The 10842-nt window shown below is 67.7% G+C and overlaps 3 protein-coding genes across 4 annotated transcripts; 2 read left to right on the top strand and 1 right to left on the bottom strand.

Annotated features, from left to right (window-relative positions):
* Positions 1-1129, top strand: TCAP (titin-cap). Its single transcript, XM_084301357.1, is given in 4 exon segments — positions 1-45; positions 47-165; positions 757-790; positions 792-1129. Coding segments are annotated over 4 exon segments (405 nt in total). The 5' UTR covers positions 1-15; the 3' UTR covers positions 1014-1129.
* A 1440-nt stretch (positions 1130-2569) lies between these two features.
* On the top strand, positions 2570-4545 carry PNMT (phenylethanolamine N-methyltransferase; the record flags this gene model as incomplete). Its single annotated transcript, XM_084301009.1, is given in 8 exon segments — positions 2570-2659; positions 2661-2724; positions 2953-2963; positions 2965-2991; positions 2993-3162; positions 4099-4408; positions 4410-4463; positions 4465-4545. Coding segments are annotated over 8 exon segments (807 nt in total).
* A 1119-nt stretch (positions 4546-5664) lies between these two features.
* Positions 5665-10388, bottom strand: PGAP3 (post-GPI attachment to proteins phospholipase 3). 2 transcript variants are annotated; one of them, XM_084301024.1, is made up of 8 exons: positions 10170-10388; positions 8674-8771; positions 8441-8563; positions 8285-8347; positions 7329-7390; positions 7116-7252; positions 6809-7013; positions 5665-6059 (listed from the first exon to the last, which is right to left on the bottom strand). In XM_084301024.1, the coding sequence occupies exons 1-8, from the start codon at positions 10366-10368 to the stop codon at positions 5996-5998; spliced, it is 951 nt and encodes a 316-aa protein (XP_084157150.1). In that variant the 5' UTR covers positions 10369-10388; the 3' UTR covers positions 5665-5995. The 2 variants fall into 2 exon arrangements, with proteins under 2 accessions (XP_084157150.1, XP_084157149.1); XM_084301023.1 differs by having other exon boundaries at positions 8441-8593.
* Positions 10389-10842: the final 454 nt, after the last annotated feature.

The raw sequence follows: 10842 nt of genomic DNA on the forward strand, positions 1-10842 counted from the left end.
GGGGGTGTCGCGGGGATGTGGGGGCCCAGCACGGTGGTGCGCAGCGGGGGGGCTGCTGTCGGGCGCCCGCCTGGGTTGTAGGGTGAAGGAGGAGGACGTGGGGCGCCGCGAGACCTTCAGCGCCGAGTGGCTGGACCTGGAGCTCAGCACCCGGCCCGAGGAGGGGTGAGCGGCACCCACGGGCTGTGGGGGGGGGTCCAGGAGGGATTGGGGGGGGTCCCCATAGGGTTGCCAAGGGCTCTGAGGGTCTTTGGGGGATTCAGGGAGGTGGGGGGTGTCCAAGGGTCCCTGTGGGACTCAGAGGGTGTTGGGGATTCCTGTGGGGAGGGGGGGGTCCCCGTGGGGTTGGGGGAGGCTGCGCGGCCACACGGGGAGGTGGGGGCTCCGGGGGTCCCTGTGGGGTGGGGGAGGCTGTTGGAGGGGGGGGGGGCGTGTGGGACAGGGGGGGCTCCGGGTGCTGCAGTGCGGGTTGCAGGGTCCCGGGGGGGGTTCCCATGGGGTTGGGCAGGACCTGGGGGTGTGGGGGGGTCTCCAGGGGTCCCCATGGGGTTGGAGATGCCATGGGTGAGGGGGGGGGGTCACCAAAGTACCCGTGGGGACTTGGGGCTCTCCATGTGTCCCCATGCCCCTGGGCGGTCCCAAGGGGGCTCAGGATGGTCCTGGGGGGGTGGGAAGGGGAAGGGGAGCGAGAGGGGATGCCCACGGGGTGGGGGAGCGATGGGGACCCCCCCCCCTCAACGAGCGCCTCGTGCCCAGGTGGTGCCGGCGGGAGGCGGACGAGCGGCGCCGGCGAGACGCTGGAGCAGCGCGGGGAGACGCGGGTGCTGGAGCAGCGCTCGCCCTGGGGGGTGCTGCGTTTCGGGGTCCTGGGGCAACCTCTGGCCCAGCACCTCCTGCCCTACGCCCGCACCCTGCCCCTGCCCCTTTTCGCCCCCCCGGACCTCCGCGGCGCCAAGGCCGGCGTCCCCCGCACCCTGTCCCGTTCCCTCTCCCACGAGGCTCAGAGGGGCTGAAGGCGACGGCGGCCGTGGGTGGGGGGCTCAGGGTTGAGGGTGGGGGGGGCGACGGTGGCAGCGGCGGGGTCCTGAGGCTCTCCGTGCACGCCGCGGCCCCCGGGGGGAGGAGGAAGAGGAGGAGGGTGGGGGGACGTGGGGGTGGGCGCCCACCCCGCGGAGGGTGGCGGTGGCCGGGGGGGGACGGGGTGGCCGCGGCTCGGGGTGGCGCCGGGCGCGGGGGCGACTCGGTTTCCCTGGCAGGAGGAGGGGGTGTGAGGATGGGGAGCGCTGAGCCCCCCCCCCCCCCCAACCCCAACCCCAACCCCAAGCCTTCAGAGGGGCTGGGGGGGGGCGCGGTGGGGGTTTTTGTGTGGTTTTGTACCAATTTGATGTTCTTTGTACTGCAATAAAGTGTCCGGCCTGGGCCTGCAGCTCCAGCAGCAGTGGTTTGTTTTGTTTTTTTTTTTTGGGGGGGGGTGGGAGAATACCAGGACCTGCCCCCCCCCCCCCAGACCTATCTCAGCTCCCCCCCATCTGCCCTCCACCCCTGGACCCAAGAGAGGGACCCTTGAGGGGGGGGGAAATTGGGGAAACTGAGGCACGGCCCATTGGAGGCTATGGAGGATGGGGGGGGGGGGCAGATCCCTGCTTATATAACTGCCCCCCCCCCCCCTTTTGCCAGCCCAGCCCCTGGCAGGGTCCAGGACGACCTCGGTGCCAGTGCCCAGATTAGCTGTTCCCTCCTGGCTGGATCCCGCTGTCCCTGGGCCACCGCCAGCCCCTGTCCCATCCCCGTCCCCATCCCTGTCCCCATCCCCATCCCCTTCCCATCCCCATCCCCGTCCCCATCCCTGTCCCCATCCCCATCCCCTTCCCATCCCCATCCCCGTCCCCATCCCCTTCCCATCCCCGTCCCCATCCCTCCCCTCCCGCTGCTGCCCCTGGGACTTCAGCACCTTTCCCCCCTTTCCTCCCCCATCCCCATAAGCAGCTCCCATCCTGTCCCCAGTCCCAGGGTGCTGGGCGCACTGGGAGCACTGGGAGCACTGGGAGCAGGACTGGTGGTGCTGGCTCCTGCCAGGGGCTGGGCTCATCGGTAACGAGGGAGCACCCAGATGGACCCCAGCCCCATTTCCAGCCCCATTTCCAGCCCCATTTCCATCCCCATCCCCACCCCAACCCCATCCCCGTCCCCACGGGGCAAGCCTGGAGCCAGGCCAGCACCCTTGGGTGCTGCAGGGGGGGGGGTATCATACCCCCACCACCATTCTGGGCCACCCTTCCTGGCTGGAAACCATCTCCAGAGGCTGCAGCAGGACTCCAGCCCCCAGCCTCCCCCCCCCATACACACCAAGCTCCGGGGAGGGGGGGGGACACAGCAGGGCCGGATCCTGCCCCGGGCGCTGACGCTAACCTGGTTATCCGCGATGGACGGCCGCAATCAGCGCCGTGCCGGGCACAGCCATAACTCACCCTGTGTCCCCCCCCCACCTTGGCCTTATTGTCCCCCCCCCCCGCCACCTTACCGGGGTTATAAAGCGAATCCGGACTCGGCAGCCCCCGCAGCCCCCGCCATGAGCAGCCTGGCCGCCGTCCGGGAGGGCTACGAGCGCTTCGACCCCCGCGCCTACCTGCAGAATAACTACGTGCCCCCCCGCGCCGATTTTCTCCTCCGAGGACTGCGTGGTGCCCTGGAAGCTGCGATGCTTGGCCGAGACCTTTGCCAGCGGTGAGGGGGGTGCTGGAGGGGGGGGGGGGGTCTTGGGGGTCTCCCCAACCTTGGAGAGGAGCGGGGAAACTGAGGCACGGGGCGTGAGGGGGCACCCAGCACCCTGCCACCCCCCACACACACCACTCTCCCCTGGTTTTTCCCCCGTGCCCGGCTCCCCCCAGCTCCACGTCCCCAAATCCCTGACCCGCTGTGGGACCCCCCCCCATTTGTGCACCCCAATCCCAGGTGAGATCCGCGGGGCGCACGCTCATCGACGTGGGCTCGGGGCCCCACCATCTACCAGCTGCTGAGCGCCTGCGACCACTTCGAGGAGATCGTGGCCACCGATTACCTGGCGGTGAACCGGGAGGAGCTGCAGCGCTGGGCGCGGGGCGAGCCCGGCACCTTCGACTGGAGCCCCTTCATCCAGCACGTCTGCAAGATCGAGGGGCGCGGGTAGGGGGGCAGGGGGCAAATAGGGGGACGCGGGGACCCCTCCCCAGGGTGGGTGGACTGGGTTGGATCACAGCTGCGTGTCCTCACTCTGCCCAAATAACGTCCCTGGATCCCTGAAGGATCCCACCCCAAATCCCCACGGGATCCCAGCCCCTTGTCCTTGTGGGATTCCAGCCCCTTGGCCCCGTGGGATCCCAGCCCCTTGGCCCCACGGACCCCAGCCCCTTAGCCCTGTGCGACCTCAGCCCCTTGGCCCCGTGGACTCTGAGCTGATCCCCACTGGGATCACGTCCCCCCCACCCCAGAGCGCGATGTGCTGATCCCTGCAGGATCCCCTCTGCACCTCCCCAGGGGATCCTGCCCCCCCCGTCCCTCCTGATGCTGGGCTGAGCCCCCCCAGGATCCCATCACCGTGGCCGGGCTGATCCCTGCAGGACCTCAGCCCCCTGCCCCCATTAATGCTAGGCTAAACCCTGCAGGACCCTGTCCCAGTGTCCCCACTGATGCTGGGCTGAACCCCACAGGACCCTGTCCCTGTGTCCCCATCGACATCAGGCTGATCCCTGCAGGACCCCGACCCCCTGTCCCCATTGACACTGGACTGAACCCCGCGGGACCCTGTCCCCGTGTCCCCATTGACGCCAGGCTGATCCCTAGAGGACCCCATCCCCCTGTCCCCAATAATGTTGGGCTGAACCCCACAGGACCCTGTCCCCATAACCCCATCAATGCCAGGCTGACCCCTGCAGGACCCCATCCCCCTGTCCCCATTAATGCCGGGCTGAACCCCGCAGCACCCTGTCCCCGTACCCCCACCAACACCACGCCGACCCCCACGGGACCCCATCCCCGCGTCCCCACCGACACCAACCCACCCCCCGCAGGACCCCATCCCCATCCCCACCCCACTCTAACCCCCAACCCCATCCCCTACAGCGAACCCTGGCAGGAGAAGGAACGCCGTCTGCGGGGTCGCCTGCGACGCATCCTACCCATCGACGTGCACCGCCCGGACCCGCTGGGGTCCCCTCGCTGCGCCCCCCCGGCCGACGGCGCTGCTCTCTCGGCCTTCTGCCTGGAGGCCGTCAGCCCCGACCGAGCCACCTTCGCCCGGGCTCTTGGGCACGTGGGGTCCCTCCTGCGCCCGGGGGGCCACGCGGTGCTGCTGGGGGCCCTGGGCGAATCTTTCTACCTGGCGGGGGCCGCTCGGCTGCCCGTGGTGCCGCTGGCCGAGGACGACGTCCGCGGGGGCGCTGGCCGGGGCCGGCTTCGTCCTGCGCCGCTTCTGCTCCTACGCCATGCCCCCCCGCCCTGCGCACCGGCTGCGTGGACGACGTGGACGGCGTCTTCTTCGCCCACGCGCAGAAGCCGATGGAGGCCTGAGGTCCCTGTCCCCCCCCCCCCGGTCTTGTTTCCCCCCTGCCTCGAAGTCAGTTTGCGGCCCGTTTGGCCCCCAGAAGTTAAATTTTGCGCACCCGAAAGTTAATTTTTGTGCCCCCCGAAGTTAATTTTTGCACACCCAAAAGTTGAATTTTGCATCCCCAAAATTTGAATTTTGCGCCCCCAAAAGTTGAATTTTGCACCCCCGAGAGTCAAATTTTGCACCCCTACAAGTTAAATTTTGCACCCCTAAAAGTTAATTTTTGCACCCCCAGAAGTTAAATTTTGCACCCCCAAAAGTTGAATTTGTGCCCCCAACAGTTAAATTTTGCACCTCCAAAAGTTAAATTTTGCGCACCCAAAAGTCAAATTTTGCACCCTCAAAAGTCGAATTTTGCACCCCTAAAAGTTAAATTTTGCACCCTTAAAAGTTAAATTTTGCACCCCCAATAGTTAAATTTTGCACCCCTACAAGTTACATTTTGCACCCCTAGAAGTTAAATTTTAGGCCCCCCAAAGTTAAATTTTGTGCCCTCAAAAGTTAAATTTTGCCCCCCCCCATTTTTGATGTCCTGTGTCCGTAATAAAGGCTGAGCTGCACGGCGTGGGGAGAGCTGGGGGGGCTCGGGGGGGGGGATTTGGGGGGGGGCTGCGGGGGGGGTTGGTTCACAGCAAGGGGTTGGGGGGCACAAGGAGGTGATGTGGGGGGGGGGGCAGGGGGCTCACAGGCAGCGGGGGGGGGCAGCGGGGGGGGGGAAATGGGGCACTGGGGGGGGCGGGCAGCAAGGGGTACGGGGGGGGGGCCGGGTATGGGATGCCTGTAGGGCGCAGAGCAGGATGAGGGACGCCGGGGGGGGGGGGCACAGATTAAATTCCAGCTTTATTCACAGCCCAGGGCACATCCTGGGGGGTGGGGGGGGGGCTGCACCCCCCCACCCACCCCCCCCCCCGGGCTGCACAGGGGTCTCCCCCTGCCCCAAGGCACCTCTCCAGCCCCGCGCATTGCACCGTGCCCCCCCCCCACCCCTCCCCGACACAGGCACCGTGTCCCCCCCCCCACACACACACACCCCAGGACCCCCCCCCCCCCTTTTTTTTCTCCCGTGTCCCCCCCCCCGCAGCTCCGTGCCCCCCAGCAGCCGTTGCCACCTCGCGGCTGCCGAGCTCCACGGCAGGGAGCCACCGGCAGCCGGGGGGGGACACACAAAAAAATAGGGTGTGGGGGGGGGGGCCCAGACACCCCCAGCTGGGTTCCGTGCCCCCCCCCTGCACGCCACGGGGCTGGGGGGGGGAGATTTGGGGGGTGCAGGGAAAGGGGAAGGAAACCTCAAGAGGCAATGGGAAGAGGGGGAAGGGGGGGGGCACTTGGCACACGGTGGGGAAAGGGGGAAGGGGCCCCCCCCGGGGTGGGGGGGGTAATTGGGGGGCCCCCCCCCCGCCCTCCCCGGCTGCTCTAGTCCGTTTTGGAGAGGTCGGAGTTGGCCTTCAGGAGGTAGAGGCTGTCGTCCACCAGGAAGCTGTGGGGGAGGGAGGGGGGGGGACAGGGCTGGGGTGGGGGGGGGCACAGCTCGGCCCCCTCCACCTGTAGGTGCTGAGTCGGGAGGTGGGGGCGCCCCAAAAGCCCCCCCCAGGGCGCTGTGAGACATCGGAGGCTGCTGGGGAGCAGCAGTGGGGTCAGCAGCTCCCCAATTTTTTTTTTTTTGGGGGGGGGGCACCCAGCACCCCAGGGGGAAAAGAGGGACCCCAGGCACCTCAACTTGAGGAGGGGGGGGCGCTGAGTGTCCCATACAGACAGGAAGGGCCTGGATCTTAATGAGGGGGGGGTCCCAGCACCCCAATTTCAGGATGGGGGCACCCCAGGGGGAAAAGAGGAGCCCCCAGACGTGTCAATTTGAGGAGGGGGGGGCGTTGAGCATCCCATACCAGACGGGAAGGGCCTGGATCTTAATGAGGGGGGGGTCCCAGCACCCCAATTTGAGGAGGAGGGCACTCCAGGGGCAAAAGATGGACCCCAAAGCACCTCAATTTGAGGAGGGGGGGCGCTGAGCGTCCCATACAGAAGGGAAGGGCCCCGATCTCAATGAGGGGGGGGGTCTCAGCACCCCAATTTCGGGATGGGGGCACCCCAGGGGCAAAAGAGGGACCCCAAAGCACCTCAACTTGAGGAGGGGGGGCGCTGAGTGTCCCATACAGACGGGAAGGGCCTGGATCTTAATGAGGGGGGGGGTCCCCAGCACCCCAATTTGAGGACGGGGGGGGCACCCACCTGTAGAAGAGGACGTTGAGGGGGACGGTGCTGATGTGCCAGAGGGCGTGGGCGTCCAGCACCCAGAAGAGGGGGGGGAAATCCAGCAGCTCCAGCAGGGCCCCCGCCTGCAGCAGCAGCACCACCAGGGCGCACTTCCAGACGTGGGGCAGGCGCGGGCGGTTGCGGAGGCACCACCACAGCCACCACAGCAGGTTCAGGAGCCCTGGGGGGGGGGACAAAAACACAGCTTTGGGGCACCCAGACCCCTTTACACCCCCCCCCCCAAAGCCCAGTTTCCCCCCCCCCCCCCCCCCCCCAGCCTCACCGATGGCCACGTTCGCGGCCATGTTGTAGCCGTAGTCGAAGCGCACCAGGGTCAGGTAGGAGACGTGGCAGGCGAGGAAGAGGAGGAGGAAGGCCCTGAAGACGCCGATTAAGGCCGGGCGCCGCAGCCCCAGAGTCCTGGGGGGGGGCGGGAGGGTTAATGGGGTGGTCCCCAGGCCCCCCCCGGGGATAGGGGAAGGGGCGCGGGGCTCACCTGACGCAGCAGAGGTACACGGAGTGCAGCACCACGGCCGAGGCGCAGAAATAATCCAGCTTCTGTGGGGTATGGGGCATGGAGGGGGGGCTGGGATGGAGCCCCCGGGGTGGGGGGGGGTCGGGGGGCATGGGATTGGGGTGGGGGGGGGGCACGGGACTGGGTTTGGGACACTGGAGTGGGATGGGATGGGGGCAGGGGGATTGGGATGGCATGGGACTGGGACGGGAGGGACAGGACTGGGATGGGATGGGGGAAATGGAACTGGGATGGGACAGGGGGAACAGGACTGGGATGGGGACACAGGACTGGGAGGGGATGGGGGCATGGGACTGGGACAGGTTGGGGACAGGACTGGGACAGGGTGGAACGTGGGACTGGGATGGGACAGGGGGACAGGACTGGGATGGGGGCACAGGACTGGGATGGGAGGGACAGGACTGGGATGGGATGGGGGAAGTGGGACTGGGATGGGACAGGGGGAACACGACTGGGACAGGGTGGGACGTGGGACTGGGATGGGGACACAGGACTGGGATGGGAGGAGGATGCAGGACTGGGACAGGATGGGAACACAGGACTCGAATGGGATGGGGGCACGGGACTGGAACAGGGACAGGGGACTGGGATGGGGTCATGGGACTGGGACAGGATGGGGACATGGGACTGGGATGGGACTGGGAAGACTGGACTGGGATGGGAACAGGACTGGGAAGGGGGGGACAGGACTGGGACAGGACGGGATGGGGACAGGGGACTGGGATGGGGACGGGAAACGGGACTGGGATGGGGACATGGGACTGGGATGGGGACATGGGACTGGGATGGGGACATGGGACTGGGACAGGGACGGGAAATGGGACTGGGACAGGACAGAGGGGACACCAAACACAGAACTGGGACTGAGGGAGGGGGGGGGGGGACAGGTTGAGGGGGGGGGTCCAGACCTCACCCACCTCCGTCACCGCCGTGTCCCTGGTGTGGAAGACGGTGGACCAGAACCAGGCGTTGACAGAGACCTGGGGGGGGACGGGACACACCGGGAGGGGGGTTACAGCGCGTCCCCAACCCCGGGGGGACATTTTTTTGGGGTGGGGGGGGTCAGCACTCACCCAGGCGAAGGCGACGCAGGTGGGGTACATGGGGGAGGCGGGGGGCACGGCGGCTTTGTAGCGCAGCAGCATGAGGAAGCTGGCCAGCCCGTTGAGCAGCGAGGCCAGGGCGGAGGCCGGCTCCTGGACGAAGAGGAAACGGGAAAAGGGCCACTGGGGGGGGGCAGGGGGGGGGGCGTGAGGAGATGGAAAATAGACGGGGAGACCCCTGGGTGCCCCCCCGTGGGGCTCACCTTGCCGTGGAATTGGGGCACGCGGCGGCCGCCCTGCAGGTAGAGGCGCACGGTGAGCCACATGCACTCGTACTTGCAGTCGTCGCGGCACGTCCAGCCTGGGGGGGGGGGAGAGAGGGGTTATTTTTTTTTGGGGGGGGGTTAGGGGGGGGTTTGGGGGGGGTTAGGGGGGGTATTAGGGGGTGTGGGGGGGTAATTGGGGGGTGGGAGGGGGTGGAGGGGGGGGAAAAGGGGTTATTGGGGGGGTATTGGGGGGTATTTGCGGGGTGGGAGGGGGGGAAAAGGGGTTTTGGGGGGGTATTGGGGGGGTATTGGGGGGTATTAGGGGGTGGGGGGGTAATTGGGGGGTGGGGTTAGGGGGGGTAATTGGGGTGTGAGAGGGGGTGGAGGGGGTGGAAAAGGGGTTATTGGGGGGGATTTGGGGAGGTTATGGGGGGTATTGGGGGGTATGGGGGGTAATTGAGGGGGTTAGGGGGGTATTAGGGGGGTGGGGGGCTAATTGGGGGGGTTATGGGGGGTATTAGGGGGTGGGGGGGGGCTTATGGGGGGTAATTGGGGTGTGGGAGGGGGTAGAGGGGGGGAAAAAGGGGGTTATGGGGGGTATTGGGGGGTAATTGGGGTGTATGGAGGGGGTTTGGGGGGGTCCAGGGGGTATAGGGGGGTGTGGGAGGGGATATGGGGGGGTTATGGGGGGTATTGGGGGCGTATGTGGGGGGATGGAGGGGTCTCGGTGCACACACCCCCTCCCCAGTCCCTCCCAGCACAGACCACTGGGCAGCACGGGCAGGGGACAGGAGCTGGGAGCAGCTGGGCTCTTGGGTGCTGTGGCCCAGCAACTCCCAGTATGGCCCAGTGCCCCACCAGTATGGCCCAGTGCATCCCCCAGCAAAGTCCAGTGCCCCCCAGTATGGCTCCGTGCCCCCCAGCACCACCCTGCACCCCCTGGTATGGCTCAGTGCATCCTCCAGTACAGCCCAGTGACCCTCCAGCATGGCCCAGTGACCTTCCAGTATGGCCCAGTGCCCCCCCATGGCCCCAGTATGGCACAATGCCTCTCCAGTATGGCCCAGTGCCACTCTGCCTGGCCTGAGCGCATCCCAGTGTCTCCCAGTACAGCCCAGTGCCTCCTGGTAAAGGACAAGCCCTGCCCAGTGCCTCCCAGCCCCGCCCCAGTTCACCCCAGTGCTCCCAGTACAGCCCAGTGCCTCCCAGTATAGGACAAGCCCGGCCCAGTGCCTCCCAGTGCCTCCCAGTAAAGGACAAACTCATCCCAGTGCCCTCCCAGCCCTGCCCCAGTTCACCCCAGTGCTCCCAGTACACCCCAGCGCCCCCCAGCTCTCCCAGCCCCTCCCCCCCCGCGCGGCGGTGGGCGTGGCCCCACGACAGTGGGCGTGGCTTCGCGGAGCTGGGCGTCACCCCCAGCAGTGGGCGTGGCCTCGAGGCGGTGGGCGGGGCGTGCCGCCCGCGGACAGCCAATGGGCGGCGGGGGGCGGTACCTGTGAGGCCCATGTAGAGCGGCTGCCGGGCCCGGAAGTGCCGCAGCGCCGCCCCCGAGCAGTTCCGCCGCTCGCAGCGGCCCAGGCACTCTCGGTACAGCGGCTCCCGGTCGCCCTGCGAGCCACGGGCCGGGCCCGGCGCCGCCGCCGCCCCCAGCAGCAGCAGCAGCGCCGCCCGAGCCGCCCCGCCGCCCGCCATCACCGCCCGGCCCGGCCCGGCCCGGCCTCGCCGCTTCCGGCACGCCCCGGAAGCGGGGTGGTTGGCGCGGGGCAGGGCGGGATGTGCGCGCCGCGGGGCGTTATGGGAAATGTAGTCCTGGATGTATACACACACCGCCCCCATGGCAACGAGGCCCTAAGGGGTGGGGGGCGGCCTCAGGGCTGCCCCCAGAGATGTCCTCGTGTCCCTGGGGATGTCCCCATGTCCCCAGGGCTGCCCCCAGGGCTGTCCCCAGCATTGTCCTCATGTCCCTGGGGCTGTCTCCATGTCCCCGGGGCTGTCTCCATGTCCCCATGGATGTCCCCCTGTCCCCAGGGGTGTCCCCAAGGATGTCCCCAGGGCTGTCCCCTGCCCTCTCCCCTGTCCCCATAGCCCAGAGCTGTCCCCTCGCCCCAGGAATGAGCCAGTGCCACAGGCCTGGTGTGTGGGGACAGTGCTGGGGTATGGGGACAG

Source organism: Netta rufina (assembly GCF_964035555.1).
Source record: "Netta rufina genome assembly, chromosome: 24".
NCBI classification, from domain to species: domain Eukaryota; kingdom Metazoa; phylum Chordata; class Aves; order Anseriformes; family Anatidae; genus Netta; species Netta rufina.